Raw genomic sequence first — 24,850 nt, 5'->3', positions numbered from 1 at the left:
GTGCCAGACTGGTGAAGCTACAATACAGAGCCCCATTTGAGTTAAACTGCACATCAAGCATTCTACAGACTGAACTAAGGATTCAGATCAACAGTCTACAGTCATGTGTGGTGGGAGGCAATTAACTAATGGAAGAAGACGGCTCCACAAGCATCCTTTCTTAAATGATATTGAATCCCAGTGTGAGTTTAAAAGACAAGCCTGATCTGTTTGTAGTCATCTTCAGACAGAAGTATGGAGTGAATGATCCACCTCTGCCTCATCCTGAGATCACCAGCATGACAGCTAGTTTTCAGCCCATTTGATTTCATGAGAAGCGGCTGTGTGCACTGGACACAGTAAAGGCTATGGGCCCCAGCAACACCAATAGTACTGAAGACTTCTGCTTCAGAACTAGCTGTGCCTCCCTCCATCCAACCTGTTCCCATACACCTACAACACTGATATTTACCTGCCAATGCAGAAAATTGCCCACAAATGTCCTGACCTCAAAAAGTACAATAAATCCAGTCTAGCCAATTACTTTCATAGCAGTCTACACTCAGACATCAGAAGGGTGATGGATGGTGTCTAACATTTTACCTACGACAGACGTTAAACTAACCGGCCTATAATTCCCCGCCTTTTGCCTGGCACCCTTCTTAAACAACGGCGTAACATTAGCCGTTTTCCAATCTTCCGGCACTTCTCCGGAATCCAGCGACGTCTGGAAAATAACCAAGGCATCCACTATCACCTCCGCCATTTCTTTCAGAACCCTCGGATGCATTCCATCCGGTCCTGGGGACTTGTCCACAATCAGCCCCTCCAGTCTGTCGAGCACCGCCTCTCTAGTAACAGTAATGTCATTAAGACCCTCCAGTCCTACCACCTTTCCATCACTAACACCCGGCAAATTATTCACGTCCTCCTCCGTGAAGACCAAAACAAAAAAGTTATTCAATACCTTAGCCATATCCCCATCCCCTACCACTAGGTCTCCTTTCTCATCCTCTAAAGGACCAACGTTCACCCTAGCCAGCCTCTTCCTTTTTATATATTTATAAAAACTCTTGCTATCCTTTTTTATATTAAGCGCTAGCCCAGCTTCATAGTTTCTCCTACCCTTCTTTATCAACTTCTTCGTCAATCTTTGTTGACATTTAAACCTCTCCCAATCCTCTTCTCGCCCACTACTCTTAGCTACTCTAAATTCCTCCGCTTTTAATTTAACACTTTCCTTCACCTCCTTCGTTATCCACGGCTTATTACCTGTCGTAGGTAAAATGTTAGAATCCGTCATTAAGGAGGAAATTGCGAGGCATCTTGAAGGGAATTGCTTGATAGAGCAGGCGCAGCACGGTTTCATTAAAGGGAAGTCGTGTCTGACAAATCTACTGGAGTTCTATGAGGATGTGTCTAGGGCAGTGGATAGAGGAGAGCCGGTGGATGTGGTCTTTCTTGATTTTCAGAAGGCGTTTGACAAAGTACCTCACAAGAGGTTATTGCAGAAGGTCGAGGGACATGGAGTTGGGGGTAGGGTGTTAGCGTGGATAGAGGATTGGTTGTCAAATAGGAGGCAGAGAGTGGGGGTCAACAGGTGCTGTTCGGATTGGCGGATGGTGACTAGTGGAGTGCCCCAGGGGTCGGTGCTGGGGCCTCAGCTTTTTACCATTTATATAGATGATCTGGAGGAGGGAACCGAGTGTAGGGTGTCGAAATTTGCTGATGACACCAAGATTGGGGGAACGGCAAATTGTGCGGAGGGTGTGGAGAGTTTGCAGAAGGATCTAGATAGGCTGGGCGAATGGGCCAGGAAATGGCAAATGGAATTTAATGTTGGCAAGTGTGAGGTGGTCCACTTTGGTAGGAAGAATGGTAGGAAGGACTATTACTTATGGGGCGAAAAACTGCAGCAGGCGACGGTGCAGAGGGACCTCGGGGTCCTTGTGCATGAGTCGCAAAAACCCAGCTTGCAGGTGCAGCAGGTGGTCAGGAAGGCGAATGGGATGCTGGCCTTCATAGCGAGGGGGATTGAATATAAAAGTAGGGAGGTCTTGCTGCAGCTGTATAGGGCATTGGTGAGGCCGCAGCTGGAGTACTGTGTGCAGTTTTGGGCGCCGCACCTGTGCAAAGATATTTTGGCCTTGGAGGGAGTGCAGAGGAGGTTTACGAGGCTGATACCGGAGTTGAGGGGGTTGAGCTATGAGGAGAGGCTGAATAAATTAGGCTTGTACTCGTTAGAGTTTAGAAGAATGAGGGGAGATCTCATTGAGACGTATAAGATGATGAATGGGACGGATAGGATAGAGGTGGAGAGACTCTTCCCGCTCAAAAAAGACAGTAGGACTAGGGGGCACAGCCTCAAGATAAAGGGGGGGTGGTTTAGAACGGAGTTGAGGAGGAACTTCTTCACTCAAAGGGTGGTGAATCTCTGGAATTCTCTGCCCGTTGAAGTGGTGGAGGCTGCCTCGCTAAATATTTTTAAGACGCGGGTTGATGGGTTTTTGATAAGAGAGGGGATTAAGGGTTATGGGGAGAGGGCAGGAAAGTGGAACTGAGCCACGACAGATCAGCCATGATCTTATTGAATGGCGGGGCAGGCTCGAAGGGCTAGATGGCCTACTCCTGCTCCTATTTCTTATGTTCTTATGGTGTCGTGGTAGGCAAGCAGCGCTTAATTAAAACTCCAGACTTCATGTCTACAAATGAGCAAAAGAATTGAATCCCAGAGGCCAGGTGGGAGCGACTGCCTTGACATCAAGGAAGCATTTGATTGAATTTGAGGAAGCCTGGTAAAATTGAAGTCAATAGGCATCTGGGGGTTGGTATGGAGGGGAAATTTCCACTGGTTGGAGCCATACCAAGCACAAAAGACAGATGCTTATGATAGTTGGAGGCCAATCCCTAGGACATTCCTGCAGCAGTTCTGCAGGGTAGTGGCCTTGGTCCAATCATCTTCAATTGTTTCATCAGTGACCTTCTCTCTACCATAATGCAGAGGTTAGGGATTTTCACTGATGATTGCAGCATGCTTAGTACCATTCATAGCTCCTTGAATACTGAAGCAAACATATGTAGCAAGACCTGACAACTTTCAGGCTAAGTTTGCTAAGTGGCAAATAATATTCATGCCAGACGATGATCAGTCAAGAGGGAATTGGAGTATTTTTTGTAACTGACAAATGTGCAGGGATATGGGAAGAAGCTCTTTGTGAATTTCCTTTTCAGAGACTGACACAATGGGTCAATGGTTGCCTTCTGTACTGTAGTGATTCTGTTCTATCTCTAAGAGGAAAACCTAACCATTTCTCCTTGAATTTCAGTGGAATTACTGTCACTGAATGCCTCAGCATCAACATACTGAGGGTTACCATTGACCAGTGAGAGAATAGACCAGCCACATTAATACTGAGTACAGGAGCAAGTCAGGAGGTTTTGACGAATGTCTCGCCTCCTGACTCAAAGTCTTTGCACAATGCATATGGAAATGTCAGAAGTGTGATGGAATTATTTCACTTGCCTGGCCAAATGCAGCTCCAGACAACACTATCCAGGACAAAGCAGCTGCTTGATTGGCATCTCATCCACCCATTATAGTGCCTTTCTTCATGGTTGTTGCATCAAAATCCTGGAACACAGTCCTTTTAACAGCACTGTAGGTGTACCTCCACCATGTGGACTGAAGCATTTGAAGAAGGCAGCTCACCACCACCTTCATGGGAAAGTAGGAATGGGCAATAAATGCTGGCCTTGTCAGTGATACCCACATCCCATAAAGACATAAAATGAATTTTTTTTCATTTGGGTTGCTTAGTATGGTGTACTAATTTGCTGAGAAAATATTAAAGCAATATGCTTGTTGGAGAAATTTAATTAACTATCTCCAATTGATTTTATCAGTGCTCACCAAAACTGATCTGTATCCACGAGTCCCGTATCTCGTCATTGCATAGACATGCTATCTCCGGATCCAATCTGAATTTGGAACAACACCATCTAAATTGTGTTGAAAGTTTGAACCTCAACTTTAACAGGTTTCGTGCTTTTTAAAAATTCTGCTTTTCTGTACTTACTATAAAAATGAAAAATCTCTCATTTCTCCACATTATACTCCATCTGCCATTCATTGCCCATTCACTTAATCTGCCTGTGCTTCTTTGCAGTCTCTTTGTTAATTGCTAAATTGTTGGGTGCTTTGGTGAAAAGTTCACACCATTGCCATAATGAGATCTCATTGGCAACAAAATCACTGTCTCTATCTCCAAGCTGGATTCATAATAAAGGACGTAAGCAGTAGGAGCCAGAGTCAGCCACATGATCTCTTGAGCATGCTGCACAATTCAGTAAGATCATGGCTGATCTTCCATCTTAATTCCATTTCCCTCCTTTTCCCCATTTTCCTTAATTTCCTAAGAACAAATATCTGTCACAGCCTTAAATATACTAAAGAATGGAGCATCCACAACTCTCTGGGGTAGAGGATGCCTAAGATTGAGGAAAATTTGAGTGAAAATTTTAGTCCTAAAAGTTCGAGCCTTTTATCCTGAGACTGTGCCCCTGTTCTAGATTTCCCAGCCAGTGGAAACAACCTCTGTATCTACTTGGTCAAGTGCCTTCAGGATCTCATATGTTTCAATGAGATTATCTCTTAAGAAAGTACAACTTTCCTTAACTGTGGAGGCCAAAATACACATATAGAATTCTAGGTATGGTCATCTGAAAGTCCTGTACAATTCAAGACTTTCTTACTCTTCTACTTCAACCTCCTTATAATAAAGACCAATGTGCAATTTGCTTTTCTAATTGCTTCCTGTACCTGCATGCTAAATTTCCAAATTTCTTGTACCAGTATATCAAATTCTTTTTGAGTTTCAACATTAACAATTTTCATGCTTTTTAAAAATTCTGTTTTTCTGCATTTACTATTAAGGTGAATTATCTTAGATTTCTCCATATTATACACCATCTGCCACTTATTGCACATTCACTTTAACCTGTCTGTGTCCCTGTGCAGTTTCTTTGTTTCCTTCCCACAGCTTACAAAGAATCCTTACAGTACAGAAGGACGCCATTGACCCATCGAGCTTGCACCAATCAAAATCATGCTGAGGCCCTATCCCGGTAACCCCTTGTATTTACCCTACTAATCCCACTGACAACAAGGGGTAATTTAGCATGGCCAGTCAACATAATCTACATACCTTTGGACATGGGAAGAACATGCAAATTCCACATGGACAGTGACCCAAGGCCGGAATCAAACCTGGGTGTCAGGCGCTGTGAGGCAGCAGTGCTAACCACTGTGCTGCTGGTATCATCAGCAATTTGTCTAAGTCATTAATATAGATTATAAATGACTGAAGCCTCAAGCAATGGTCCACTATCAGAGCCTGCCAACATGAAAATGCCTCCCCTTTGCTCCCTGACAAAACAAACCCACTATCCATGCTAAAAGTTAGCCCCAACTCTGTGAGCATTTTCTTATTTATTAACCTATTGTGTGGCACTTTATTAAATGCCTTTTGGAAATCCAATTGTTCTACATCCACTGGTTCCCCATTATCAACCCTGCTAATTACACCCTCAAAAAACTCTCATAAATTTGTAAAACAATGTTGACTTTGGTCATAACTACGATATTCTACGAGCGTTGTTAAAATTAGTCACGAATTCCAGTTTGGGATTGGAGTACATTGCTTTCAAATTGAATATAGAGTTCAGTTGTCACAAAAACTGATTTGTATCATCTGGTTTACAAGGCTGATATCAAAACTAAGAAATTGCATCATTCAAGAATGACTGAGCAGACTTTTCTTGAGATGAATGAAGGCTGAGGGATAAGTGGTAGAAATTATGAACGAGTTTGAAAGTGTAGCAATACAGAAAAAAGATTTTAAGCTGTGGGAGGGCCATGAACATAAAATAGCCTCTAATAAATTAAATGGAGTATTCCAGAGAAACGTCTTTATCCAGATTGTGGTAAAGATATGGAATTCAGTACCACGTGGAGTAGATGAGGTGAATAACATTGTTGCATTTAAGGAGAGGCTACATTGAGTTGGACCAAAAGCACTGGCTTGGGTAAAATATAATGCCAGTATAAGAATAGTTGAGTCAAATGACCTGTTGCTGTGCCATAGGTTGAATGCAACTGACTGCCATGTCAAAATGTTTCTCAGACTAATAGGTAACATGCTGTGGGGTTTGAATTCCTAAAAGATGGGTCAGTGTAGGTTAAAACAGATGTGGGAATAGTTGAGGGGTAACACAAGATTAAATGTCAGATTTGGAACATAGGACAGAAGAAACTTCACCCTAGGTTGGATAGGGTGGATGAAGTAAAAGCAGTTGAAGGAATATGGGAACAGGTTTGGTATTGTGATTGGAACTACAGTATTTGCTCATGTGGAGGTTAAATACCGACATGAACTGAATCAGTCTATTTGAATTGCCACTCCAAATGATTTAGTTACAGACAGGCTTTATCAGATGAACCAAAAGTTCACTTCTAATTGCATGTATAATAATTAGTTGTAATTTCTGGTTGGAAAGTGTGAACCATCTGATTTTATCTGTGATACTATACATGTGCTCATACCCATCCTTTTCACCTCCGCAGGATGTACTGAAATCAGAAAACGACCACATTAACCTGAAGGTGGCAGGCCAAGATGGTTCCGTCGTGCAGTTCAAAATCAAAAAGCATACACCTCTAAGCAAACTGATGAAAGCGTACTGTGAACGCCAGGTACGTGAACTTGGAGGCTTGTTTTGTTGAACAGGTCTGATGCTGAATTCCATGTCCACAGAATAGTGAACTTTATCCTTAAAACAAATTACTAAATCAGGTCTGCGCCCTGAGCAACTTTTAAAAATGCCTTATTGAGCTTATCCCTGGTTCAGCGCTAGAGATGCTGCTAAGTATGGAGTCAAGACAGCATGTGATCAAGCTTCATTATTGAGTACCAGTTGGTGAGATAAATAAAGACAGCTCTATCACTGCTCTTGGCTCAGTCAGTAAGTATATCCTCTGGGTTATGTTAAGCTACGTGGTGGGAGAAGGATCCAGGTTTCAACATCTTGCTAAGTTAACCAATTTTAATTAATATAATAAATCAAGTGAAAAGTGAGAATGTTAAGATTTTCAGATGAAGGGTTTTTGAAAGATACTTTCCAGTCGACCTCAGTGCTTCTGGTTTAGATGTGGAGATGTCGGTGTTGGACTGGGGTGTAAACAGTAAGAAGTCTCACAACACCAGGTTAAAGTCCAACAGGTTTATTTGGTAGCAAAAGCCACTAGCTTTTGAAGCGCTGCCCCTTTGTCAGGTGAGTGGGAGTTCTATTCGCAAACAGGGCATATAAAGACACAAACTCACTTTACAAAATAATGATTGGAATGCGAGACTTCACGGGTAATCAAGTCTTAAAGGTACAATGTGAGTGAAGAGAGCGTTAAGCACAGGTTAAAGAGGTGTGTGTTGTCTCCAGGCAGGACAGTTAGTGAGATTGTGCAAGTTCGGGCATGTCGTTGTGGGGGTTACAGATAGTGTGACATGAACCCAAGATCCTGGTTGAGGCTGTCCTCGTGTACGGAACTTGGCTATCAGTCTCTCTCAGCGACTCTGCGCTGTCATGTGTCATGAAGGCCACCTTGGAGAACGCTTACCCGAAGATCAGAGGTCAGATGCCTGTGACTGCTGAAGTGTTCCCCAACAGGAAGAGAACAGACTTGCTTGGTGATTGTTGAGCGGTGTTCATTCATCTGTTGTCATAGCGTCTGCATGGTCTCCCCAATGTACCATGCCTCGGGACAAGCTTTCCTGCAGCATATCAGGGAGACAACGTTGGCCGAGTTGCAAGTGTATGTACCGTGTACCTGTTGGATGGTATTCTCATGTGAGAAGATGGCAACTGTGTTGATAATCCTGTGTTGATAGTCTTGCAGAAGTTGTCGTGGCAGGGTTGTGTGGTGTTGTGGTCACTGTTCTCCTGAAGGCTGGGTAGTTTGTTGCGGACAGTGGTCTGTTTGAGGTTGTGCGGTTGTTTGAAGGCAAGAAGTGGGGATGTGGGAATGGCCTTGGTGAGAAGTTTGTCTTCATCAATCTATTATCTATCTTTAACCCCCATGATTTGCCCGTTCTTGCAAAATCTCACTAACTGTCCTGTCTGGAGACAAAACACATCTCTTTAACCTGTGCTTAATGCTCTCTCCACTCACATTGTCTGTACCTTTAAGACTTGATTACCTGTAAAGACTCACGTTCCAATCATTATTTTGTAAATTGAGTTTGTGTCTTTATATTGCTTTGTTTGTGTATAGAACTCCCACTCCCCTGATGAAGGAGCAGCGCTCTGAAAGCTGGTGGCTTTTGCTAACAAATAAACCTGTTGGACTTTAGCCTGGTGTTGTGAGACTTCTTACTTCTGGTTTAGACCAGGGAGAAATAGCCAAGGATTTTGCCCCAGGTAACTGCCAGTGGCAAAGTGTAGTTGTGTGGGGGCTTTGGATAGGAACAGCATGGAGCTTGTTTCTGATTTACTTGAATGCCACCATGATATTCATCAAAGAAATTGTGCATGATAAATGATCGCTGTTGTCAACTCTTGACACTGTGTTCCAGACAGACCATTTCCCTTTCAGGGAGGACAGTTTTATAAAATGAAAAGCTTTCCTATCCCCTTACTTTTGGAAAATGAATTGTCTCTTGGCATGCTTGTTAATCTGCTCCTTGTGCAAACCTATCTCCCTGTACTATCTGCAATGCCTGAATGATGGAGCTATTTGAAGGCCTCTGCCAATGGGTTTCTTCAGAGAAATGAGCCAGCAGACTCACTGTAGTTCTCTCTCTTAAAAAATCTCCACATCCTTGTGGGAAGTATTTATCCTTTGAAAACGCAAATGAAATTGGCCACTGCCTTGAGGGGAGAGCAGCAGACAGGTTGATATTCTGTCACACTATCACAGAGCAGATCCGAGGAGACTGACAAAAGTTATAGAGTCATAGAGGTTTGCAGCGTGGAAACAGGCCCTTCGGCCCTTGTCCATGCTGTCCTTTTTTTTAAACCCCTAAGCTAATTCAATTGCCTGCATTTGACCTACATCCCTCTATACCCATCATACCCATGTAACTATCTAAATGCTTTTTAAAAGAGAAAATTGTACCTGCCTGTACTACTACCTCTGGCAACTTGTTCCAGACACTCACCACCCTCTGTGTGAAAAAATTGCCCTGTTGGACATTTTTATATCTCTCCCCTCTCGCCTTAAACCTATGCCCTCTAGTTTTAGACCCCCCTACCTTTAGAACATAGAACATTACAGCGCAGAACAGGCCCTTCGGCCCACGATGTTGCGCCGACCAGTTTTTTAAAAAAAACACCGACCCACTAATCTAAACCAATCCCTTTTCGTCCATAAACCTATCCACAGATCTCTTAAACGCCCCCACACTAGGCGCATTTACAACTGCAGCAGGCAGGGCATTCCAGTCCCTCACCACCCTCTGGGTAAAGAACCAACCCCTGACATCCGTCCTATAACTACCCCCCCTTAATTTAAAGCCATGCCCCCTCGTGCTAGCTTTCTCCATCCGAGGAAAAAGGCTATCACTATCCACCCTATCTAAACCTCTAATCATCTTATACGTTTCAATAAGATCCCCTCTTAGCCTCCTTCTTTCCAGCGAAAACAACCCCAAATCCCTCAGTCTCTCCTCATAGGACCTCCCCTCCATACCAGGCAACATCCTGGTAAACCTCCTCTGCACCCTCTCCAAAGCCTCCACGTCCTTCCTGTAATGTGGGGACCAGAACTGCACACAGTACTCCAAGTGCGGCCGCACCAGAGTTGTGTACAGTTGCAACATGACGCTGCGACTCCTAAATTCAATCCCCCTACCAATAAACGCCAAGACACCGTATGCCTTCTTAACAACCTTATCTACTTGATTCCCAACTTTCAGGGATCTATGTACACATACACCTAGATCCCTCTGCTCCTCCACACTATTCAAAGTCCTCCCGTTAGCCCTATACGCAACACATCTGTTACTCCTACCAAAATGAATTACCTCACACTTCTCCGCATTAAACTCCATCCGCCACCTCGCGGCCCAGCTCTGCAACCTGTCTAAGTCACCCTGCAAACTATGACACCCTTCCTCACAATCTACCACACCTCCGACTTTGGTGTCATCAGCAAACTTACTAATCCACCCAACTATACCCTCATCCAGATCATTAATAAAAATTACAAACAGCAGTGGCCCCAAAACAGATCCCTGAGGCACACCATCTTTGGGAAAAGATATTGACTATCTAGCTGATCTGTGCCCCTTATCATTTTATAGACCTCTATAAGATCACCCCTCAGCCTTCTACGTTTCAGAGGAAAAAGTCCCAGTCTATCCAGCCTCTCCTTATAACTCAAACCATTAAGTGCAAGTAGCATTCTATTAAATCTTTTCTGTACTCTTTCTAGTTTAATAATATCCTTTCTATAATAGGGTGACCAGAACTGTACACAGTATTCCAAGTGTGGCCTTACCAAAACTTGTACAACTTCAACAAGATGTCCCAACTTCCTTGTGCATGAGTCGCAAAAACCCAGCCTGCAGGTGCAGCAGGTGGTCAGGAAGGCGAATGGGATGCTGGCCTTCATAGCGAGGGGGATTGAATATAAAAGTAGGGAGGTCTTGCTGCAGCTGTATAGGGCATTGGTGAGGCCGCAGCTGGAGTACTGTGTGCAGTTTTGGGCGCCGCACCTGCACAAGGATATTTTGGCCTTGGAGGGAATGCAGAGGAGGTTTACTAGGCTGATACCGGAGTTGAGGGGGTTGAGCTATGAGGAGAGGCTGAATAAACTAGGCTTGTACTCGTTAGAGTTTAGAAGAATGAGGGGAGATCTCATTGAGACGTATAAGATGATGAATGGGATGGATAGGATAGAGGTGGAGAGACTCTTCCCGCTCAAAAAAGACAGTAGGACTAGGGGGCACAGCCTCAAGATAAAGGGGGGGCGGTTTAGAACGGAGTTGAGGAGGAACTTCTTCACTCAAAGGGTGGTGAATGTCTGGAATTCTCTGCCCGTTGAAGTGGTGGAGGCTGCCTCGCTAAATATTTTTAAGAAGCGGGTTGATGGGTTTTTGATAAGAGAGGGGATTAAGGGTTATGGGGAGAGGGCGGGAAAGTGGAACTGAGCCACGACAGATCAGCCATGATCTTATTGAATGGCGGGGCAGGCTCGAAGGGCCAGATGGCCTACTCCTGCTCCTATTTCTTATGTTCTTATGTTCTTATGAAACCAAGTGTGCTGAACACCACCTTCACCACTTTGTCCTCCTGTGACTCTACTTTCAAGGAACTATGAACCTGTACCGCTAGATCTTTCTTCTGTAACTCTCCCCAACGTCCTACTATTAACTGAGTTATTGAGAAGCTGTGGTTCCTGTGCCCACTATTAGTCAATGTTGTACAATAGTGTTGAGTGCTAAAACTACTGATTTCTGCACATTTTTTTATCTCTCAAATATTCCTGTTTTTCTATTTCTAGGGTTTGGCAATTCGACAAATCAGATTCCGTTTTGATGGACAGCCGATTAATGAGACAGACACACCTGCACAGGTATGACCTTGCCTGGCATAAGGCTCACAGTCAAATGTTTAGGCCTTGAGTATACATTTTAGTTCACTTACAGACATTGGCTGACCCCATGATGAATTCCTTTAATTTAGTAGTATACTATCACAGTTTTACAGCTGTAAGGTTGTCATGACCTGTGCTTCTGCTACTAGAATAGATAATTTGCTCCTACATGCCAATCACCTGCCAATGTAACTACTGAAGTGCAACCCAGGCACATATTCCTATCAATTTTACCCCCATTGCCCATCTCTGGAACACTAGCCCATAACAACCAGTCCTGGAAGTCTGTGGAATACAGCAATTAACTCTTCAGTTGGGAGTATTTTCTGGGGGCCAGTAAGAGTAAATCAAGACAGTAGCATTTTATTAGAGTGTTACATTAAAGTGACTTTATAGTTACTTTGTGAATCTCCTATGGAAAGTAGATGGATTCTAAGACTCATAGACTATGGGGCAAAGGTATATCCAGTGCCACAGAATCACTCATTTAGTAAATTTGCTGGGTGGATTGTACTGACAAGAACAGTTTCAGGTTCACTCCATGTTATGTACCGGTTACCATGTCAGAGAGAGAACAAATAAAACCTGTCACGACTGATGGAGGAAGAGAAAAGGAAATCTATCGTTGCTGAGGTAGAGACAATTAAATCTCTCTTTACTGAAGGAGAGGGGAAGAAGTTACTGAAGGAAATAAGGATCGGAAACGTTACACCTCTCTTCAAATAACGGGAAGAGATAAACCTGGAAATTACAGACCAGTCAGCCTAATAGTGATGGGGAATATTTAGGCACAATGATCTTGGACAAAATTAATTGACATTTGGGATAGTTTGGATCAATAAGTAAAAGGCAGATTGTATTTGAATAACTTGGTTGAGGTCTTTGACAGAATGCAGAATTTACATAATGCAGTTGATGATCCATGAATATACAATCAGCAAAAAGAGCAGGAATAGAAGATAACTGTTAGAAGTTGGCAAGAACTGGCAAGATGGAGAAGTGGAGAAGGCAAGTAGCGAATGGAAGGGGAAGAAGCAAAGAGGAGGGGGAACAGGAGAGGAAATGGTGAGTTGCCAGCACAGGGTGGTAAACAGCAACAGGAAGGGTTGGGGAGGAGAGATCTTATAGAGACATAAGATTATGAAGGGAATAGATAAGATAGAAGCAACAAAGTTGTTTCCACTGGTGCTATATAATCCTATGATACTGAGGGGGTTGGGGTCGAGAAAAAAATATAAGTTTGTCACAGCTGAGGAAGAGGTGAAGTGAAAGATTTCCATTGTCAACCACAGTACAGCAGATGTTGCTTTGTATTGATGGTGACCCTTCTGTCGTTCTAACAGTTATCTTGTGTTGCAGTTGGAGATGGAAGATGAAGACACGATTGATGTATTCCAGCAGCAGACTGGGGGCCAGTACTAACTGCTTTCATATCCCATGTAATTGTCTGATCCATGGATCATCAACGCTTCTGACAAAGCAGCAAGTTACTCTCAGCAGCAGTTTTGAAAACACTTGTAGAATATTTTACGTCCACATACACCTTCATAAGAGCTTTTATGGTTTGCTGGTTAATCTTATTACATTCAAGTTTAAATAATAAAAATGACCAGTTTATACAGAACAATCAGAATCAAAATGGTTTTTACTGAAGTCTGTAGCAGTATGAATACGCGACCAAACCAGATTTCTAAGCCCCAAAAAAATCCATTTTAGCAAACTATTTTTTTATTCTATCTGTTTGTAATAAGATAAATTATTCATTTCATTGTTTTCAGATGGTTGAAACTGGCATAGCTCGCTCAATGGTTGCCATTTCCTGTATCAGTGTAAGGACAAACCCGTTATTTTATACAATTTGTATTGATGTAGACCCACAGAGCATTCTTGGTGCTGTATTAAAGTAGTGTAAAATAGGTCAGAAGATGGGTTCTCTCATTTTGTTTTCCTTGTGTGTCTCTGTTGTTTCATAAATTCCTTATTAAAATAATTAAAAACTAAATGGTTATGTTTAGCATTTCTGTTATAGTGGGATTCTGGCTCAGCTGGTTAAAATAATCATTGCCTACACTGCAAAAACAACAGGATGTGGGTATAATCCATGATCTGCATGTCACACTTCATGGATGACCAAGTTTATATTGCAGAGTCTTTCAAAGACCAATGTGGGCAAATGAATGAAAACCTTTAGGCTGGATTGCTCCCACTCAGTCAATTGATGGGGAGCCTGAAAGTTTCCTCTTAGATCCTGCTGATTAAAATTAGCAGCCTAATGGAGAACTAGAATATCCTACTCTCTTATCAATGTGTCAGCTTGACTCAGTCAGAAGCATTCTCGTTGAATTGTTGTCCGACTCCAATTGACATTGTAGGAAGCATTGTCATTTGAATACTTTAAACTATAATCAGCTGGGTTGTCGCTTCAGTTCTGCTGACTTGTGTTTGAATCTGTTTGGAGACAGTGAACAATGACTGGTTCAGAACAGGCTGTGATGTCCCCATAATATGTAGTTGACCGTATTGGCATATAATAAGAACTAAGAGCAGGAGTAGGCCATCTGGCCCCTTGAGCCTTCTCCGCCATTCAATAAGATTATGGCTGATCTTTGTGTGGACTCAGCTCCACTTACCCGCCCGCTCACCATAATCCTTATTTTTTTACTGTTCAAAAATTTATCTATCCTTGCCTTAAAAACGTTCAATGAGGTAGCCTCAACGGCTTCGCTGGGCAGGGAATTCCACAGATTCACAACCCTTTGTGTGAAGATGTTCCTTCTCAACTCAGTCCTAATTCTGCTTCCCTTTATTTTGAGGCCATGCCCCCTAGTTCTAGTTTCACCCACCGGCGGAAACAACTTTGTTTCTTCTGTCTTATCTATTCCCTTCATAATCTTATGTTTCTATAAGATCTCCCCTCATTCTTCTGAATTCCAATGAGTATAGCCCCAGTCCACTCAGTCTCTCCTCATAAGCCAACCTTCTCAACTCTGGAATCAACCTAGTGAATCTCCCCTGCACCCCCTCCAGTGCCAGTATATCCTTTCTCAAATAAGGAGACCAAAACTGTACACAACTCTAGGTGTGGCCTCACCAGCATCTTACACAGCTGCAACATAATCTCGCTGTTTTTAAAGTCCATCCCTCTAGCAATGAAGGATAAATTCCATTTGCCTTCTTGATTACCTGCTGCACTTGCAAACCAACTCCTTGAGATTCCTGCACAAGGACGCCCAGGTCCATCTGCACAGCAGCATGCTGCAATTTTTTACTATTTAAATAATAGTCCATTTGCTGTTGTTCCTACCAAAATGATGACCTCACATTTACCAACATTGTACTCCATTTGCCAGACCTTCGCCCACTCACTTAGATTATCTATATCTCTTTGCAGACTTTCAGCGTCCTCTGCACACTTTGCTCTTCCACCTATTTTAGTGTCATCTGCGAATTTTGACACGCTATACTTGGTCCCCAACTCCAAATCATCTGTGTGAATTGTAAACAATTGCGGTCCCAACACTGATCCCTGAGGCACATCACTGATTGTCAACCAGAAAAACACTCATTTACCCCACTTGTTGCTTTCTGGTAGTTAACCAGTCCTCTATCCATGCTAATATAATACCTGTAATAGTGTGCACCTTTATTGTATGTAATAGTGTTTGGTGTGGCACCTTGTCAAATGCCTTATGGAAATCTAGATACACCACATCCACAGGTTCTCCATTGTCCACTGCACATGTAATGTTCTCAAAGAATTCCACCAAATTTGTCAAACCTTCATGAACCCATGCTGCGTCTTACCAATGGGACAATTTATATCTAGATGTCTTGTTATTTCTTCCTTGATGACAGATTCAAGCATTTTCCCTGCTACAGAAGTAGTAGGGAAAATGAACAGCTAATTGATGAGACACTAGAGAATGGCCAACTGGAGTCAACTGGACAAGTGCTGAGTAGGGGCAGATGTACCCATGTTCTCCTCCATTACTTTAACACTCTATTAACATTGGTTTCAACTGATGCTCATCAGGAAACTCCCAATGCCACCCCACTGATGTGCTGCTGAAGGCAGTTAGTCTGATGTATAATTTTACAAATGCGTTCTACAAATAGAACCTCTAGCAAAGTAAAAAGAGCTTGCAACTGTCTGTGGAGTTTGCATGTTCTTGGTGTCTGCGAGGGTTTCCTCCCACAACCCAAGGATATGCAGGTTAGGTTGATGATTGATTGACCATGCTCAATTGCCTCTTAGTGTCAGGGAGATTAGCAGAGTCAATACATGGGGTTATGGGGATAGAACCTGGGTGGGATTGTTGTCGGTACAGTCTCAATGGGCCAAATGCCTCTTTTTGCACTGTAGAAATGCTCTGATTATACAGTGCCTTTCACATTCCCCAGGTGTCCTCAAGTGCTTTTCAGCCAATGAATTGTATGCATCTGTTGTAATGTAGGAAAACGCCATGTAAATTGACCATCAGGAGGTCCTACAATAGCGGGAATAAATACAATCAAGCCAGTTGGTGAAACCAAAATCAAGGTACAGAGCTTTTCTGAGAGTTTGACTTAAATCTCAAATCTCGCTTCTGATTTCACCTAATGTTGCAGCTTTCCTTTTATCGTCTCTTTTGATAAAACAAAAATCAGTAAGTTAAATTAGTGACAGCACCTGCTGAGGCACTATAACAAAAATCAAAACTTCAAAGCAAACTTACAAAATCAAATTAAAATACAAGTTTCCCGTATTTATGTGCTCAAAGATCATTAATACATTGTCACCTGTTTCTCAACTGTAACAATGTAATCAATGTAACAGTGTAATTGATGTTAATAAACCATAAAATATAATTGACAAGACAATAACATAAATCATTAGGTAATCTGTTTTTTAGTGATGATATGGAACTGCTGGCATTGAACTGGGTTGGGCACAGTAAGAAGTCTCACAACATCAGGTTAAAGTCCAACAGGTTTATTTGGAATCACAAGTTTTTGGAGCATTGCTGCTTCATCAATTTTTCAGCACTGAAAGCTCGTGATTCCAAATAAACCTGTTGGACTTTAACGTGGTGTGAGACTTCTATTTTAGTGATGTTGCGTTTAGCAATAAGTAGTGGCCAGGACACTGGATAGAACTCCTCTGCTTTGGAAACTTATATCTACATGCAGGCTTGATTCAATGTCTCATCCAAAATGCAACAACCTTGAGCAAAATATTGGAGTGTAGTTGGATTTCACGAATAAGTCCCAGAGTGGGGCTTGAATCCATGACCTCCTAATTCAGGCATTGGTACTATCATCCAGCCATGGCTGATAGTTGTCCCATTCTTTAGTGGCAATTTTTCTTCATGTACAGGCTTACCCGCTGGTAGATTACTGGGGGTATGGTTGGAAAATAGGAAGTCTGCCCTTATACCCACTTTCTTAAAGAGAATGCTCCTCTCCACGAGGGACTGGAGATATTGGGGCCAGTTGTAGAAGATGCTCAGTACTTTGGCTGAAATCAGAAAACTTGGCTCAGACTGGTCAGGCTGAGCAGCAGTTAACTTGCACCCAGAACCATTAGTGATAACGCAGCAATTCAAGAGAAAGGGAAACAGGAAACTTATTTATTATTACAAAATCATAGTATAAATAGTATAAAGGAAATTGTGTTTGACAATTTAGTTTCCTAAGGGTGTAACAAGTAGGGGAGTTAAAAGAAAACCCGTATTGTAGTAATGTAGGATTTCCAAAAGCCATTCTATAAAATATCACACAAAAAGCTGACCGGCAAGTTAAGAGCTCATGGAGTTAGCATAATGTTTTAGATGGATAGAGGATTGATTAACAGACAGGAAACAAAGAATAGGGATAAGTGGGCATTTTCAAATCAGCAGGTTGTGACTAGTGGGGTGCCACAGGGATTAGTTCTGGGCCCTCATCAATTTACAATCTATGTTAATGACTTACATAAAGAGATTCAGGATAACGTATCTACATTTGTTGTTGATGCAAAGTTATGTGGGAATGTAAATTTGGGGAAGATGCAAAGAGATAAGTTAACTAAGAGGCAACAAGTGGGCAATTATTCACTTTGGTAGTAAGAAAAGCAAAATTTTTAAAAAATGTGTGGCAGTTCTAAATGATATTCAGAGAATGTGGCATCTTATAGCATACTCAAGTTAGCATTTGGTTACAGCAAGCAATTCATAGAACCCCTTCAGTGCAGAAGGAGACCATTGGGCCCATCGAGCCTACACTAACAACAATCCCATCCAGGCCTATCCCCGTAACTCCATGCATTTCCTCTGGTTAATTCCCCTGACACTAAGGGGTAATTTAGAATAGTCAATCCACCTAACCTTCACAACTTCAGACGGGAAGAAACCGGAGCACCCAGAGGAAACTCACGTAAGCATGGGGAGAATGTGCAAACTCCACACAGATCGTCATCCAAGGCTGGAATTGAACCTGGGTTCCTGCTACTGTGAGGCAGTGCTAAATACTCTGTCACTGTGCTGCCCAATTAGGGAGGCAAACCACACAATAGCCTTTATCATAAAGGGATTGGAATATGAGAAAAAGGAAGTCTTGCAACAATTGTATAGGGCTTTGGTGAGACCACACCAACAGCACTGTGCATAGTTTTGGTCTCCATGTGTATGGAAGGATATACTTGCCATGGAGCCAGTATTGCAAAGTTATATTAAATTAGTTCTTAGGATGGCAGTGAGTAAGTTGGGCCTTTTCACTCTAGAGTTTAAAAGAATGAGGTGATCTCATTGAAACATACAAAGTTTTGAAGGAGCTTGATAAGGTAGACACAGAGGTTGTTCCCCCTGGCTGGAAAACTAGAACACAGAGGCAATCTCAGAATAAGGGGTTGATCAGTTAGGACTGAGATAAGGAGAAATATCTTGACTCAAAGGGATGTGAATGTTCAGAATTTTCTATCCCAATGGTTTGTGAATGCTCCAACATACTTAAGACTACATGTGAGTGCAGACCCATAGCAATGTGGTTGAATCTTAAATGCCTGCTGAAATGATCTAGCAGACTACTTAATTATATCAAACTGCTACAAAGTTTGCATCAACTTAGGAACTGGAAACAAGGGCAAACCCAGCCCTTTCAATCTACAAAGTTCTCCTTACAAACAGCTGGAGGCTTGTGCCAAAATCAGGAGAGCTGCATTCACAGACTAGTCAAACAACAGCCTGACATTGTCATTTTGACATAATCATATCTTACAATGTCCCAGAAATCACCATCCCTGGGATTGGCCTGTCCCACCAGCAGGACAGACACAGCAGAGGTGATAGCACAGTCATGAGGGAGTACCCTGGGAATCCTCAACATCAAGTTCCCGTGAAGTCTCATGGTGTTGGATCTAATATGGGCGAGGAAACCTGCTGATGACCACATACTGCCCCCACTCAGCTGATGAATTAGTGTTCCATGTTGAACATCACTTGGAGGAACCACTGAGGGTGTCAAGGGCACAGAATGTACACTGGATGAGGAATTTCAATTTCCATTACCACAGTGGCACCATAACTGACCAAGCTGATTGAGTCATAAAAAACATAGCTGCTAGACTGGAACTGCGGCAGGTGATGAGGGGGGAACCAATTAGAGGGAAAAGCATAGCCCTAGCAAAATGGAGTCAATGGGAAGCAGAGCGAAAACTCTGCTGGCTGGAGTTATTGCTGGTACAAACGAAGGTGATTGTGATTGTTGGAGGTCTATCATCTCAGTTCCAGGACATCATTGCAGGAGTTCCTCAGCCCAACTATCTTCAGCTGTTTCATCAATGACCTTCCTTCCATTGTAAGCTCAGAAGTGCAGCTGTTTGCTGTTGATTACACAATGTTCAGCACCATTTGCAACTCCTCAGATACTGAAGCAGTCTGTCCAAATGCAACAAGACCTCGACAATATCCAGGCTTAGGCCGACAAGTGGCACGTAACAGTCAATGTTTTAAGTGCCAGACAATGACCAGGCCCAACAGTAGATAATTTAACAATTACCCCATGACATTCAATAGCATTACCGTCACTGACCACTCCCCCCTCCCCCTGGCTGTTATCAATATCCTAGGGGGTTACCATTGAACAGAAATTGAACTGGATTAGCCATATAAATACTGTGACTACAAGAGCAGGTCAAAGGCTAGGAATCCTCTAGTTCCTAACTCACCTCTGGACTCTCCAAAGCCTGTCCGTAATCGACAAGGCACAAGTCAGGAGTATGATGGAATACTCTCCCTTTGGATGAGTACAGCTCCAAGCAGCCTGCTTGATTGGCATCCCATCCACACGTATTCACTCCTTCCACCATCAACACACAGTATCACCAGTATGAACTATCTATCTATAAGATGCATTCATTGCTGGAGCTGTGTAATGGCAGAAAGCAGAAAAAGGAACATGTCACTGCTGTGCTCCACACCAACATGGACGGCATCGAAAAGCTCCCGATTCTCATAATAGGGAAATCCAAGAAGTCATGGCACTGATGTCTGGCTTCTCGCTAGCCAACTTCCCAAGTCTGCACCATTCAGCTCTATCTGTAACTGGGAGCATTGCTCTGACCCTTTCTTTAACTTCAGTGAACAATTGCTCAGATTTCATTTGTCTATCCTTTTGATTTCAGTCTTCCTGGAGCTTTCCCATCCCCTGGTTTTTAGAACTATCTGTTCTTTAGCTTCTGGGACCTGCATTCTTCCCCTTACTCCTTTGTCCTGCCTCTTGTGTTGGCAATTTCTGTGAGTGCTGCCTTCTTCTCAGGTATCTGCTTCCAACTACAAGAACTTATGCATTTTAGTGTGGGCTCCTCGTTGCTAAGGTCTTTCTTTAAACTCTATTTTAACATTATAAAGCTTTTAATTATAATGCAGGGCACAATTTGAAATGAAACCAAAATCCACAGACATCTGGCACATTTGGTTCACATGAGTTAACTGAAGTTTTACACCTTTTTCAGCACACAACTACAGAAACATGAATTAAGCCTAAACTTATTTCTAATATCCACAAACACAAATACATGTTGCTTTAAACTACCTGTTTCCTAACATTGAGTTTAGGCCTCTCCCCCCTTCCACACTTCCACCAATGCTGGTTTTTGCCCCCTCCAGCCCAACATGACTGCTCTATAAATAGCATTACAAGAGCTGGCAGGGCAGCAGTTTTGGGTCTGATATACCATCTGTGCCACAGTATGGGAGAAGGAGCCATTGCTGAATTCTGTCCCTTCCCTGTCCCCCCCCCCCCCCCACAAAGGTCCAGGGGCTATGAGTCCAATGCAGTGGTTGAATAGCTGAATCTGTTGAGATCAGTTAACAGTCCCAGAGCAGGATCAGAACTTAGTGTATATAGTTGGTTTCGCTGAGCCAGCAGAGAGCACATGATATTTTAAATGCTAATTCACAGGGGTTTAGACTTAGAGTCTTCGCTCTAGAATAACATTAACCTATTGCCATATGTGTGAATCCCATCTTCAGATAACAGAATGAGAAATAACTTGGAGGCAATCAGCCGATGAGTTCTGTTGGGTCATGGGCCAATACACTGCCTGCTTTCCCATATTGTTTTAAACCCTGAGTGTGTGGGGAAGCCCTAAGGACTGGACTTCCTAACTGCAGGATGAAATAGAGCTCTCAACTGTTTAGTAGATCCACCGTCATGCTCCTAAGGACTGAACTGAGGATTTGGGTATCCCAATTGTTGCCATGTGTGCGAAGCCCAGTGATGTTCAAAGGGAACAGATGGGCAATCTTCCAGATTCAATCCCTCATCTGTGCTGCAATTGCTGATCACGATTTGGGCCAGTGACTGAGATGGGTAGCCTGGGTAGAAGATGAACCAACCAGGGTTCCAGCTTATGTCATTACACAGAGATTCTTGGTACAGGATGAGTTTGTGTGACTCTGAACCTATCTCAATATGTCAAGCTTCAACCCCTAGGGAAACAGAGTGAGTTTTGTAAAAGGACAGACTTTCAGTAGTAACATCAAAAAATGTTGGAAGTACTCAGCAGGAGAGGTGACACCTAGGTGGGGAGGGGGTGGTGGGACAGAGTTAAAGTTTTCAGGTCAGGATGACTTAATTAGAGCAGAAGGAATGATAGAAATGTAAGTGGAGGGAGGGGGCAGGAAGATCAAAAGGGAAAGTCTGTGATGGGGGAAGGCAGAAGAGATTAAATAATAAAAGATTTCATGATGCAACAGCCTAAGAAAGTAGTAATGGACATAAGTAAAGAAAAAAAGGCCGTGTCCAAATGAGGCATGAATGGTTACTTAGCATCCATCTGAATGCAACATGAAGGGATAAAGAAACAGGACAATGCCGACCCAGCAAATCAAAGTAAAACAGAACAAAATGAAGTCAGAGATTATGTCCTAAAACTGTTGATATTGAGTCCAGAAGGCTGTAAAGTGCCAAGTCGAAAGATAAGGAGCTGTCCCTTGAGCTTATGTTGAGCTTCATTGGAACACTATCGCAGACCAAGGGCAGGAAGATCAAAGTTGGAGCAAAGCGGAGAATCAAAAAGACAAGCAACTGGAACCATGCTTGAAGACTAAGTGGAGGAGTTCCGCAAAGTGGACGCCCAACCTGTGTTTGGTCACCCAGTGTAAAAGTGACTGCATTCTGAGCACTGAAAAGAGTATATTAAACGGAAAGAAGTACAAATAAATTGCTGTTTGATTTGGTAGGAGTGTGTGATGTCTTGGACAGTGAGAAGAAGGGAGGAGGTAAAAGAGCATGTGTTACATCTCCTGTGTTTGCATGGAAAGGTGTAGAGAAGGGAGAGGTTGTTATAGATGACTGAGAAGTGGACTAGAGTATCTCAGAAGAAACAGTTCCATTGGGATACTGGAACTGGCAGAAATGGCAGAGGACAATTTTTTGAATATGGAGGCTGGTGGTTGGAAGTTGAGGACAAGTGGAACCCTGTTATAGTTGCAGGAGGGAGGGGAAGAGATGAGAGCAGAAGTGTGTGAAATTGATCCAACCCCTATCAACTCCACTATTGGGAAACTTGGTCGAGGAACAAAAAGAAAAGACATATTGGAAGCACTGATGTGGAAAGTGTCATCATCAGAATAGAGGTGACAGAGACAGATAAACTGAGAGGATGGAAGCTTTACAAGAAGCAGGATGTGAGGAAATGTAGTCAAAGTAGCTGTGAAATTTGTGGGTTTGTATATTAGTTTATCTCCAAAATGGAGTTCATAGAAGTGGAAGAAGGAAAGGGAAGAGTCAGGGATGAGTCAGGGGCGAATGTGAAGGAGGGGTGGGAATTGGAAACAAAGTCAATGATTTCCAGTTCATAGTGCGAGCAGGAGGCACTAATATACGATCATAAAATTCATTTGGATCCAACAATGATGTGGCGAACCCAATGCCAACATTTGGATTCAAATTGCACTTGAAAGAGTTACCAAAGGGAACCATACCAAATGAAAAGGGCAAGTTGCAGCTCTTCAGTCACTGCTCAGTTTGATGAATGGTTTACACAGTTTCTATGCCCGACACAATGACTGTAGCTATTGTGAGTACTAGTGAGTCAAGCAGTTTCTACACTCGTGTATCACTGTCCTTTTGCTCACAGTAAGTTCACATCTCTGTAGCAACATTGAATCTCTACTGTACAGAAGGAGGCCATTTGGCCCATTGAGCCTGTACCAACCACAATTCCATCCACGCCCTATTCCCGTAACTTGCACATTTACCCTGCTAATCCCCCTTACACTAGGGTCAATTTAGCATGGCTACTCAACTTAACCTGCAAATCTTTGGACAGTGGGAGGAAACCCATGCAGACACAGGGAGAAAGGCCACTACAAAGGGTTGTGATCATAGCTCAGTCCATCATGAAAACCAGCCTCCCATCCATCAACTCCATTTCTTGCTGCCTCAGCCAGTATTATCAAGGACCCCACACAACTCAGACATACTTTCTTCCACCTTCTTCTGTTGGGAAAAAGATACAAAAATCTGAGATTACATACCAACCAACTCAATAACAGCTTCTTCCCTGCTGTCATCAGATGTTTGTTAGGGGGCTGCACACTGGATTAAGCTTCTTTATTCTAAACACAATGCCAGCAATAAGATGTCCATCTGAACATTACATGTGTGACATTGAAGTGCCACAATGTGAATCTTTTGAAGAGGATTACAGAGGATATATGACCCAGATATAATCAGTTCCTGCCAGTATTTAGGTTCCACTCCAGTCTCTTCCCATATTTTTAATGTAAATCCACCATTGTAACCCTCTATTCCCTTTTCTTCATATGCTTATTCAACTTCTACTTAAATGCGTCTATACTATTTGTGTCAACCATCCCCTGCAGTAGTGAGTTCCACATTCTCACCATTGCTTGGGTGAAGAAGTTTTTCTGAAGTCCCAAATAGATTTCTTGGTGACTATCTTAAATTGATGGCCTCTAGTTATGCTCTTCCCCACAAGTTGAAACAAGACCTCACCATTTGTTGCTGTCTCACTTCACTTCGCCTCTAAATGCCAATGATATCGGGCTCCCTGCTTGATGTGGGCAATCAATAAGAAGCACAGGAGACTCTGGTTGCATGTAGCAATTATGTATTACAGCATGGAACACTAATTGAAGGTGTTGATTTTCTCACTTTCTCCAACTTTGTCCTGTTTTGCCCCATCTCCCTTCCCACAAGTTTGTTCTCTCTCCCAGGTTCGCCCCCATCCCAGTTTTGCCCTCTGCAGTTTTATACCCTTTCCAATTTCATCCCCATTACAAGTTTTCCCCATCCTAGCTTTGTCTCTTCTTCCAGTTTTGCCACCCCTCTTGCAGTACTGTCCACTTCCAGTCTTGCCATCTCCTCCAGCTTTACTCTTCCGTCCACTTTTGTCCTTTCCTTCCCAGTTTTGCTCTCTTTCCTAATTTTGCCCTATTCTTTCCCAGTTTTGCCCTATTTCCTCCTATTTTTGTCCTATTCCCTCCCAGTTTTACCCTATTCTTACCCAATTTTACCCCTCCTCTGCCTCTGCCTAGATTCTTGCATTACGTCACCTCAGCTCGAACAAAGCCTGCTGATGAGGTCACCCTCCAGCGCGCCGCCCTGCCTCCCGCCAGTAACTGACAGCGCCGCGAACCAATAGGCTGCCGGGAGCTGGTGCAAGCCACCAGTGAGGGCCGGGGACAGCCGAGGTCTGAACCAACGGGAGAGCAGCGGAGGCGGGGTTTGCCGCGGGGT

At 43.0% G+C, this 24,850-nt stretch overlaps 1 protein-coding gene across 1 annotated transcript in view; it reads left to right on the top strand.

Annotated features, from left to right (window-relative positions):
- Window positions 1–13,628, top strand: part of LOC145356343 (small ubiquitin-related modifier 3) — a 30,259-nt gene extending 16,631 nt beyond the window's left edge. Inside the window, exons 2-4 of the mRNA XM_080208979.1 lie at window positions 6,602–6,730; window positions 11,534–11,605; window positions 12,986–13,628. Coding sequence (XP_080065105.1) covers window positions 6,602–6,730; window positions 11,534–11,605; window positions 12,986–13,048 — 264 coding nt within the window. The 3' untranslated portion in view covers window positions 13,049–13,628. The remainder of the gene's footprint in view (window positions 1–6,601; window positions 6,731–11,533; window positions 11,606–12,985) is intronic.
- The last annotated feature ends 11,222 nt before the right edge of the window (window positions 13,629–24,850 follow it).

This window comes from Carcharhinus amblyrhynchos, chromosome 21 (assembly GCF_965287045.1).
Source record: "Carcharhinus amblyrhynchos chromosome 21, sCarAmb.v2.hapA, whole genome shotgun sequence".
Taxonomy (NCBI): Eukaryota; Metazoa; Chordata; class Chondrichthyes; order Carcharhiniformes; family Carcharhinidae; genus Carcharhinus; species Carcharhinus amblyrhynchos.
Note: the sequence above shows the minus strand (reverse complement) of the source record. Positions and strands in the feature narration are given on the sequence as shown.